The sequence below is a fragment of the Nicotiana tabacum genome, chromosome 8 (genome assembly GCF_000715075.1).
Source record: "Nicotiana tabacum cultivar K326 chromosome 8, ASM71507v2, whole genome shotgun sequence".
NCBI lineage: Eukaryota > Viridiplantae > Streptophyta > Magnoliopsida > Solanales > Solanaceae > Nicotiana > Nicotiana tabacum.
In genome coordinates this window covers 46,530,233-46,542,254 of record NC_134087.1, presented here as the reverse complement: position 1 = coordinate 46,542,254, position 12,022 = coordinate 46,530,233, and the positions used below count along the sequence as shown (strand labels likewise).

General features: G+C 43.2%; 1 protein-coding gene across 1 annotated transcript; it reads left to right on the top strand.

Moving 5' to 3' along the window:
* Positions 1–520: 520 nt before the first annotated feature.
* On the top strand, positions 521–1,586 carry LOC107813322 (abscisic acid receptor PYR1-like). Its single transcript, XM_016638574.2, has one exon. The coding sequence runs from the start codon at positions 645–647 to the stop codon at positions 1,320–1,322; it is 678 nt and encodes a 225-aa protein (XP_016494060.1). The 5' UTR covers positions 521–644; the 3' UTR covers positions 1,323–1,586.
* The last annotated feature ends 10,436 nt before the right edge of the window (positions 1,587–12,022 follow it).

The following is a 12,022-nucleotide window of genomic DNA, read 5'->3' as shown; positions in this document are numbered from 1 at the left end:
TGTATATAATGAAATGAAATCTCCTCTATTTATAGAAGAAAGGAAGCTGCTGTGTAAGGTTCTACTGCAAGCTGCTGTGTAAGCTACTTGTAGATAATCTTCTGTCAAGGGTAATATTTATCCATAACGAAGTACCGAAATGATAAGCTTAACCTTATTTCCAATAAAGTAGTAAATAGATAACCATATTTACGGCGGAGTCTCATATGGATAAGCTTCTTCAGGAAGCTTATTTACATCGTAATACTAAATGAACATTCATAATATAATATATATTTATAACATAAAACGTATAGTTATATATTTTTCGTATCATTTTTTTTTTAAAAGAGTTTCATAGTACCTTTTAATATTTGAATGTCCTTCTACTTTAGTGCTTTTATTTTGCCCTTTATAAAATTGGTGGAATTAACATGTCATATATAGAGTCATAGACTCTTCGACATTAAAAAAACAAAGTGATTGCATCTCTTCTATTATTCACTTATTAAAATAAGAATAAAATAAACACTTTATTTTTTCCATTGGCCTTTCTCTTTACCTGTAATCGCTCACGAATGTAAACAAAATAAAATCTCTTTCCCCCTTTCTCTTTATCTATCTCTTTCTCCAACTTTTTCATTTCAAACCTCTCTCTCCATTTAATGGAGCAATCTGAGAGCTCAATGACCCACGTTCGTCAGCAGCATCAAGAGCACGAAGAAGAACCAAACGGGTCATCAAACACGACCCATCACTTAACGGTTCCACCCGGTTTGACACCAGAAGAATTCGATGAGCTAAAATCAAGTGTCACTGAGTTCCACACCTACCGAGTCAACTCAGCCACACAATGCTCTTCACTACTCGCACAACGCATCCACGCGCCGCCGCACATCGTCTGGTCCGTCGTCCGCCGTTTCGACAAACCCCAGATATACAAACACTTCATCAAAAGCTGTTCCGTCGGAGAAAACTTTTCCATCGTCGTGGGTGCCACGCGCGACGTCAACGTCATCTCCGGTTTACCGGCGGATACAAGTACTGAGAGGCTTGATATTTTGGATGATGAAAAGTACGTTACGGGTTTCAGTATAATTGGTGGGGAACATAGATTGAGGAATTACAGGTCAGTTACTACTGTACATGGATTCGATCAACAACTCGATGGGAAAATCTTGACCGTTGTTTTGGAATCTTACGTTGTTGATGTGCCTGAAGGGAATACTGAAGAAGACACTCGTCTTTTTGCTGATACTGTCGTCAAGTTGAATCTTCAGAAGTTGGGCTCCGTCGCTGAAGCTATTGCTCGTGGAGGCAACGGTGTCGTTTCAGAAAACTGAAAAGACGATACAGCAAGGTTTATTTTTTATTCATCTTAATTTTCTTTTTTCTTTTTTTTTCCGGGGTTTGGGTATTGGCTTTATTTCTGAATTTTTTTTCTTTGAAATTATCGAAAAGATGTATTGTTTCTTAAAGGGTTCATGGAAACAAGGTTATTTTAGTCGATGTGATGTACAGAATCAAGAAATGTCAAGATGAAGATGTTGTATTCTGTAACTTTTTTATTTTGTGGAAAGAACAAAAAATCCGTTTACTTTTTTTCAATTAAAGTGTCGTTGTTGAAGTGGAAATGGAAAGTTTTACTTTGTTACTAAGTTTCCGTTTTAATCTACTTCAGCTTATTAATAGCATTTTGCTAATCTACAGAATGTTATACACCGTATACTAATATGGAGATGAAGGTTGATTGTTGAAGATGTTGCATTGCTCTTTGTAGTGGAGATTCAACGTTTGCTTCCTAGTTTCCATATTAATTTAAATTTACTTAATCACTTGCCTTTGTACTTTGAAAGAAGAGTCTATGAATACAATGCCATTGCAAGATTCTGCTCAGCATTGGATCTCTCTCAGTATTTTTGGGGTGAAATTCATAAATAGCCGGTGATAATTAAAAAAATAGCCACAGTTTAAAAAAAATTCGAAATTAATCACTTTTTATTTAAAGATAAATTTGAACAAATACACTGTTCAAAATCTCCAGTATATTATGCTATAACTTTCCGTGTACTGGAGTTCCAGTATAATATGCTGGAAGTTCATACACAAATGCTCCAATCTCCAGTATATTATGTTGGAACTTTCCGTGTGCTAGAGTTTTAGCATAATATGCTAGAAGTTCATATACATGCGCACTTGTACTAATCTCCAGTATATTACGTCGAACTTTTTGTATTGTAGCAAAATATTGACTATTTTCAATTACTTTACAATACTAGCTATTTTTCAATTACCGGTTCGAAAGTTGGTTAACACGTCCTATTTTCATGTATTTTTGTGTATCGTTTTCAAAAGCCCAGAGACAAATATCTGAATTTGGCTCGCTATAATTAGTAGGTGTTTGGCCATGAATTCCAAAATAAATTTTCAAATTTGGAATTTCACTAAAATTTGAATTGAAGATTAAATTGTGTTTGGTTATAATTTTTGCAACATATTTGAATATCTTTTTTTTGCAAAACCATGAAATATGATTTATACCCCATAACTTGTAAAAAATATCAAAACCGTCCCAATTTAATTATGCTACTTGAAATAAACAATCAAACATGCTATTGTTTAGCAACATGGTAGTCGTCACAAGAAAATGGTTCATTATCCTGTAACGACCCTCCTGGTCGTTTTGCCATTTAGACCTCTGTTCCCTTAAATAAAACTTTACGCGCTTGCTTTAACTAATTACGACTTAGGGGGATGGTGGGTTCGGGATTTGGAAGAGTTTGGAGTGAAATATGCCCATTTGATTCCTTAGGATTTTCTTAAAAGGCTAAGTATGACTTTGGTGAACATTTTGAGCAAACGGACCCGGATTCGTGATTTGACGGTCCCGGAGGATTCGTAGGAAAATATGGGACCTGGGCGTATACCCGAAATCAAATTCCGAGGTCTCTAACCCGAGTAATGAATTTTTATCAGAAATTGTTAATCTGAAGTTTTAAAGATTTAATGAAACTAATTAATGATTGATTCCATGGGTATCGGGCTCATATGTTGGTTCCGAGCCCGGTACAGGTCCGATATATCATTTAAGACTTGCCCGCAAAATTTGGTGTCAATCCGAGCAGTTTTAGGGTGTTTCGGCTCGTTAGAGGAAATTTAAGAACTTGAAGTTTATAAGTTTGATTCATTTGGTTTTAGAGGGTGACTCTTAGATTTAACGTTATTTCGGGCGTTCTGAAGGTTTGAGTAGGCCCGTCTCGTGATTTCAGACTTGTCGGTATGTTCGGGCAGGGCCCGGGAGCCCCGAGCGTCAAACGGATGAGGCTCGAGTGAAGTTGAGAATTTGGAAAAGTGCTGAAGCATCTGCTTCTGTCATAACCGCACCTGCTGTTGGTCGACCGTAGGTGCGATACCGCAGAAGCGGTCGTAGCCTCGCAGATGCGGCCCAGAGCTGGCCAGGCCAAACCGCAGAAGCGGCTCCTTAGCCGCAGATGCGGCTTCAAAATCGCAGAAGCGGTCCCAGCTCTTTTAGCCAATTCCGCAGATGCGGTTTCCTCTCGCAGATGTGATCCCCTAACCGCAGATTTGGAAACTGCTGAAGCAGTGAGCTTCATTTAAGTCGAGCTCCAGCCATTTTTGACCATTTGGCACTCGGGTATTGAGCGATTTTGTAGCTCTTTAGAAGGGATTTCCACATAGCATCGTGAGGTAAGTTCATCCCCCTTATTTCTAAGTTTAACACTCGAGTTTTGGGTAGATTAACACCTAAAAATTTGGAGAAATCAAGGGGTTAGAGCTAGACCTAGGGTTTTAATAAAACTTAGATTCTACCACGAAATTGGTTATGAAATGGATTAGAAATCATATATTATTGATCCTTAGGTTATAAAATAACTTTCTTCGGAAAATTTTAGAATCCGGGCACGTGGGCTGGGGGTCGGATTTTAGAAACTTGTATTAATGGTTGGGAAATTGGCTAAATAGCTAGAATTCAATCTTGTGAGCTTATATTGATTAGTTCTTACCTCATTTAACTAGTTTTGGATCTTTCGGCTCCGAATTGAGGGTTTGGGCTCGTTATTGGAAGTGCACTTTGGAGCGAGGTGAGTCTCCTTTCTAACCTTGTAAGAGGAAATTGTCCCCATAGGTGTAATAATTGAGTAATTTGTTGCTAAATATGGGGGCTACGTACGCACTAGGTGACGAGAGTCCGTGCGTAGCTACTATTATGTTAATTGTCCGGGTAGTCTAGGACCCGTATGATGTTATATTTGTGAACGTCTCTATATTTGCTTGCTAATGTGATCACTTAGGGCATGCTAGAGACTTGGAAAGGAATATAAGCGAATGTATACACTTGTTGGACACTTGTATGAATTTACTTGAAAGTAAATGCGCATTCATGTGTTTTCTTGATATTAATTGATATTTGTGGATCGGGTCGATTGCCTCGGTAGCAATAGATGCATCTATGGTTCGCGCTATTCGGCCCTCTGGCAGTGCACAATTTATTTTCTGTTGGATCGGACTGTCGACCTCGGCATAGTGTGCGCATGATATCTATGTGAAATCTTATCCATGACTTGACCTGCTAAATATTTGAAATGTAAATGGCTAATTGTAAAATTGTTAAGAACATGACATATTACCTCTTGCTACAAACTGCTGATTATTTGTGACTCCCATGCTTAGTGTAACACTTCATTATATTATTTTACCTTAGTAAGTATCAAGTCAACCTCTCGTCTCTACTTCTTCGAGATTAGACGGGATAATTACGGGGTACATATTGTTTATGTACTCATACTACACTTCTGTACTTAATTGTACAGGATCTGAGGCAGGTACATCTGGCTATCAGTCTGGTGCGCCCCCCTGATTCATAGTTCGAGTCTTCCAGGGTGAGTTTCCCCTTCCTGTGTCGTTCAGCAGCTTGATGAAGTCTATCTTTATTTATTTTTGCCGTCTATTCTATTTCGGACAGTGAGATGGATTTATTCTTTTGTATATTCTACTAGTTGCCCATAACTTGTGACACCAAGTCTTGGCAAACATATTAGTAGACGTTTCTTTTGGGTTGTATAATTATTATCGAATGTTGCATATTATCACCTGTTTTAATTTCAAATTCAGAAATGTAGTAACCGTTTTGGGTAAGTAAAATAAGAATTTACTAATACTTCCACATTGGCTTGCCTGACAACGATGTTGGGCGCCATCACGATCTGTTATGGAAATGGATCATGACAACATGGTATCAGAGCACTAGGTTCACGTAGGTTTCACAAGTCATGGGAAAACCTAATAAAGTATTGCGGATCAGTACGGAGATGTCTGTATTTATCTTCGAGAGGTTATAAGATGTTAGGAAAAACTACTCTTTATTCATTTCCTATCGTGCAGTGGTTGTTGTGCTAAATTTCCCTCTTCTATTCTCTCACAGATGGTGAGGACACGCACGTCTGATGTTCCAGACCCGGGCAACGCTGCTTCCCCCATTGCTAGAGGCCGAGGCAGAGGCCGGGGGAGGGCACCGGCCCGAGGTAGGGGGCGAGGGCATCCCAGAGTTATCCCAGTGATACCACCAGCAGATCCCGCGGGAGATCCTATCATCGAGGAGCATGGTGAGGTGCCCGCAGTTGAGCCTACCCTGGCGGACTTTATGACAGCACCGGGATTCCAGGAGGTCATGGGCCGTATACTGCGGTTCATGGATTCTATGACTCAGGCTAGTTTATTTCCAGCAGATCCAGCTACATCACAGGTAGGAGGGGGAGCACAGACCCCTACTGCTCAGGCTCCTGGACATGCAGCTGCAGTGTATCAGACTCCGGGTGCACTACCCGCATATGGGGCTCCGCCAGTTATTGCAGTGGCACCCCAGCCCAGACCAGCTGCGGATGGCGATCCGCAGAAGTTATTGGATAGATGGACTAGGCTTCACCCTCCGGTCTTCGGGGGCGAGCGTCATGAGGATGCCCATGACTTCATAGATAGGTGCAGGGACAAACTACACAATATGACGATATTGGAGTCGCATGGAGTTGACTTCACTACCTTTCAGCTTGAGGGTAGGGCCCGTAGATGGTGGCAATACTATGTTCTAGGGAGGCCAACAAGTTCTTCTCCCACTCACTTGGGGTCAGTTTGCACAGTTATTCTTAGATAGGTACATTCCACCATCTGAGAGGGAAGAGCTACGGTATTAGTTTGAGCATCTTGAGCAGGGTCAGATGTCTGTGACCGATTATGAGGCGAGGTTTTCTGAGTTGTCTCGTCATGCACTCATGATACTTCTCACAGATGCAGAGAGAGTGCGGAGATTTGTTCTGGGGTTGCACCCCGGTATTCGATCTGGCATGGCCCGAGAGGTGTAGATGGGTACAGAGTATCAGCTAGTGGTAGAGATTGCTTGCAGGATTGACGGATATCGCCAGAGGGGTAGAGAGCAGATGCAGCAAGATAAGAGGGCTAAATACTCCGGAGAGTTCAGAGGTGCCCCGACTAGGGGTAGAGGTCAGTTTGGGAGGGGTCAGCCCAGCAGGCCCCCATATGCAGCACCACCGCCTGCTCGGGATGCTCCACCGCGTCCTTATTTCAGCGCCATGCCAGAGAGCTCGTACCGCTCGCCAGCTATTCAGGGTTCCTCCGGGGGTATTCAGGTCCTTAGGGCTCTTCTGATTCTTATTTCAGTGCTATGCTGGAGAGTTCATACCATCCACCGGTTATTTAGACTTCTTCCAGTGGGTCTACATGCCATTAGGGTCAGCCATCAGGGAAGCAGGCCGCCGCACCGTGGGGTTGTTTCGATTGCGGAGACCTTGGCCATATGAGGAGGTACTGCCCCAGGCTTCGGGGCAAGGCAGTACAGTAAGGTCAGCATCCTATGATTTCAGCACCGGCTGCCCCGCCACCTAGAGGTGGAGGACAGACGGGTAGGGGTCATCATAGAGGTGGAGGCTAGGTAGGGAGAGGTCAGCTAGCTACTGCTCAGTCCGGTAGAGGCTAGCCAACCGGTGCTCCAGCCAGATTCTATGCCCTTCCATCCAGGCCAGATGCATTAGCCTCAGATGCCGTCATCATAGTTATTATTTCTGTCGACGGTAGAGATGTTTTGGTATTATTTGATCCAGGGTCTACTTATTCATATGTATCATCTCTGTTTGCTCGTTTCCTGATTATTTCTCCTGAGCCTTTGGGCACTCCTGTTCATGTGTCTACTCTTGTGGGTGAGTCTGTGTTTGTGTATCGGATCTACGGGTCCTGTGTGGTTGCACTCTATGGTTTTGAAACTAGAGAAGATCTCTTGTTGCTCGGTATGATCGATTTTGAGATCATCCTGGGCATGGATTGGTTATCTCCGTATCACGCCGTCCTAGATCGCCATGCCAAGACTGTTTCTTTAGCGATGCCAGGGTTGCCGAGGTTGGAGTGGAAGGGTTCCACAATTGATACATCTAGTCGGGTTATCTCTTTCCTGAAGGCTCAGCAAATGGTCGAGAAGGGGTGTTTGGCTTATTTGGCTTATGTTCGATACACCATCGCAGAGTCTCCGACGATTGATTCAGTTCCAGTAGTTTGAGAGTTCGCCAATGTGTTTTCTTCTGATCTTCCTGGCATGCCACCGGATCGTGATATTGATTTTTGCATTGATTTGGCTCCAGGCACCCAGCCTGTATCATCCCACCGTACCGTATGGCTCCGAAGGAGTAGCTTGAGGAGTTGTTAGCAAAGGGGTTTGTTAGACCCAGTGTATCGCTTTGGGGTGCACCAGTGTTATTTGTGAAGAAGAAGGATGGAACTATGCAGATGTGCATTGATTACCGCCAGTTGAACAAAGTCATCATCAAGAACAAGTATCCATTTCCTCGTATCAATGATTTGTTTGACCAGTTGTAGGGTACTAGGGTGTTCTCCAAGATTGACTTGAGGTCAGGGTATCATCAACTGAAGATTCGGGACTCAGATGTTCCGAAGACTGCATTTCGGACTAGATATGGCCATTATGAGTTCCTGGTGATGTCCTTTGGCTTGACTAACGCCCCAGCAACATTCATGGACTTGATGAACATGGTATTTAGGCCTTACATTGATTCATTTGTCGTCGTCTTCATTGATGACATATTGATATACTCCCGTAGCCTGGGGGAGCACGAGTAGCATTTGAGGGTAGTGCTTCAAACCTTGCGAGAGTAGAAGCTATATGCTAAGTTTTCCAAGTTGAGTTCTGGCTAGAGTCAATGGTATTCTTAGGGCATATTATGTCAAGAGAGGGTATTAAGGTGAATTCCAAGAAGATTGAGGCAGTTTAGAATTGGCCACGTCCTACTTTGGTGATCGAGATTAGGAGTTTCCTGGGGTTAGCTGGTTACTACAGACGATTTGTGCAGGACTTTTCATCTATTGCATCACCTCTGACTAGATTGACCCAGAAGGGTGCTCCTTTCCATTGGTCCAATGATTGTGAGGCGAGCTTTCAGAGGCTCAAGATAGCCTTGACTACAACAACAGTCCTTGTATTTCCTTCTGGTTCAGGGATGTATACGGTATATTGCGATGATTCGCGCGTTGGATTGAGATGTGTATTGATGCAAGAGGGGCGAGTTATTGCCTGTGTTTCATGCCAGCTGAAGGTTCATGAAAAGAATTATCATGTGCACGATCTAGAGTTGGTCGCGATCGTTCATGCTCTTAAGATATGGAGACATTATCTGTACGGGGTGTCATGTGAGGTTTATACGGATCATCGTAGCTTATAGCATTTGTTCAAACAGAGGGATCTTAATTTGAGGCAGCGCAGGTGGCTTGAGTTAATAAGGATTATGACATCACCATTCTTTATCATCCGGGCAAGGCAAATGTGGTCGCGGATGCCTTAAGTAGAAAGGCAGAGAGTATGGGTAGCTTGGCATTCATTCCAGCAGAGAAGAGACCACTAGATTTGGACATTCAATCCTTGGCTAGCAGACTTGTGAGGTTGGACATTTCGGAGCCCAGTCGAGTCCTCGCGTGTGTTGTTGCTCAGTCTTCATTATTGGGGCAGATCAAGGTGCGGCAGTTTGATGATCTACATTTTGCGGTTTCAGAGAGACGGTGCGTTAGGGAGGTGCCAAAGAGGTTTCTATGGGTGAAGATGGTGTTTTGCGACTCCATATCGTCTATGTGTTCCTAATGTTGATGGTCTAAGGGAGAGGATTCTAGAAGAGGCACAGTTCGTTGTATTCCATTTATCCGAGAGCTACAAAGATGTATCGTGACTTGAGACAACATTATTAGTGGCGGAGGATGAAGTAGGACATAATGGAGTATGTGGCTAGGTGTTTGAATTGCCAGCAGGTCAAGTATGAACACCAGAGGCTGGGTAGCCTACTTTAGCAGATGCATATACCAGAGTGGAAGTGGGAGCGCATTACCATGGATTTCGTAGTTGGGTTGCCGTAGACTTTGCAGAAATTTGATTCAGTGTGGGTCACTGTCGACAGATTAACCATGTCGGCACACTTCATACTAGTGGTGACTACTTATATTTCGGAGAGTCTAGCTCAGATTTACATTCGGGAGATAGTCTGGTTGCACGGTGTGCCTGTTTCCATCATATCAGATAGAGGCCCTCAGTTCACTTTGCATTTCTAGAGAGCTGTTCAGGGTGAGTTGGGGACCCGCATGGAGCTTAGCACGACATTTCATCCACAGACCGACGGGCAGTCGGAGCGGACATTTCAGATTTTGGAGGACATGCTCAGAGCATGTGTGATTGACTTTGGAGGGCAGTGGGATCAGTTCTTGCCCTTGGCGGAGTTTGCGTACAACAACAACTATCAGTCCAGCATAGAGATGGCTCCATATGAGGCTTTATATGGTCGACGTTATCGTTCTCCTATCGGGTGGTTTGAGCCTGGTGAGGCTAAGTTATGCGGTACAGATTTGGTACAGGATGCCTTGGTCAAGGTAAAGTTGATAAAGGCTTCGCACAGCTCAGTCCAGACAGAAGAGCTACGCGGATCAGAAGGCGCATGATGTATCATTCATGGTTGGCAAGAAGGTCCTCTTGAAAGTCTCGCTAATGAAGGGCGTTATGAGATTCGGGAAGAAAGGCAAGCTAAGCCCAAGGTTTATTGGCCCATTTGAGGTGTTGAGGCGAGTTGGGGAGGTTGCTTATGAGCTTGCTTTACCCCCCAGCTTATCGGGAGTTCATTCGGTTTTTCATGTATCGATGCTTCAGAAGTATCATACCGACCTGTCCCATATGTTAGACTTCAGTACTATTCAGCTGGATGAGAGTTTGGGTTATAAGGAGGAGCCAGTTACCATTATTGATAGACAAGATCGCCAGTTGAGGTCCAAGATGATTTCTGTAGTGAGGATCCAGTGGAGGGGCCAACCAGTCAAGGAGGCGACTTGAGAGTCAGAGGAGGACATGCGGAGCAGATATCCACATTTATTCAGCAGCTCAGGTACTTTTCTATGTCCGTTCGAGGACGAACGTTTGTTTAAGAGGGGGAGAATATAAGGATACGACTGGTCATTTTGCCTTTTAGAACCCCGTTCCCTTAAATAAAACTTCATGCACTTGCTTTAACTAATTTACGACTTACGGGGATAGTGGGTTTAGGATTTGGAAGAGTTTGGAGTGAAATATGTCCATTTGATTCCTTAGGATTGTCTTAAAAGGCTAAGTTTGACTTTGGTAAACATTTTGAGCAAACGGACCCAGATTCGTGATTTGACTGTCCCGGAGGGTCCGTAGGAAAATATGGGACCTAGGCGTATGCCCAGAATTGAATTCCGAGGTCCCTAGCCGAGTAATGAATTTTTATCAAAAATTGTCAATATGAAGATTTAAAGATTTAAAGAAACTAATTAATGATTGATTCCATGGGTATCGGGCTTGTATGTTGGTTCCGGAGTCTGGTACAGGTCCGATATATCATTTAAGATTTGCCCGCAAAATATGGTGTCAATCCGAGTAGTTTTAGGGCATTACGGCTCATTAGAGGAAAATTAAGAACTTGAAATTCATAAGTCTGATTCATTTAGTTTTAGGGGGTGACTCTTAGATTTAGCGTTATTTCGGGCATTCCGAAGGTTCAAGTAGGTCCATCTCGTGATTTCAGACTTGTTGGTATGTTCGGGCAGGGTCCGTGAGCCCCGAGCGTCAAATGGACGAGGCTCGAGTGAAGTTTAGAATTTGGAGAAGTGCTGAAGCATCTGCTTCTGTCATAACCGCACCTGCGGTTGGTTGACCGCAGGTGCGAGACCGCAGAAGCGGTCGTAGCCTCACAGATGCGGCCAAGAGCTGGCTAGGCCAAACTGCAGAAGCGATTCCTTAGCCGCAAAAGAGGCTTCACAGATGTGGCTTCAAGACCGCAGAAGCGGTCCCAGCCCTTTTAGCCAATTCCGTAGATGTAGTCTCCTCTCGCAGATGCGGTCCCCTGACCGCAGATGCAGAAACTGCTGATGCAGTGAGCTTCATTTACGTCGAGTTCCAGCCATTTTTGACAATTTGACACTCGGGTATTGAGCGATTTTGGAGCTCTTTTGAAGGGATTTCCACATCGCATCGTGAGGTAAGTTCATCCCCTTATTTCTAAGTTTAACACTCGAGTTTTGGGTAGATTAACACCTAAAGATTTGGAGAAATCAAGGGGTTAGAGCTAGACCTAGGGTTTAATAAAACTTAGATTCTACCATGAAATTGGTTATGAAATGGATTAGAAATCATATATTATTGATCCTTAGGTTATAGAACAACTTTCTTCGGAAAATTTTGGAATTCGGGCACGTGGGCCCGGGATCGGATTTTAGAAAACTTATATTAATGGTTGGGAAATGGCTTAAATAGCTAGAATTGGATCTTGTGAGCTTATATTGACTAGTTCCTACCTCATTTAACTAGTTTTGGATCGTTCGGCTCCGAATTGAGGGTTTGAGCTCGTTCTTGGTATTGGAAATGCACTTTGGAGCGAGGTGAGTCTCCTTTCTAACCTTGTAAGAGGAAATTGTTCCCATAGGTGTAATAATTGAGTAATTTTCTGCTAAATAT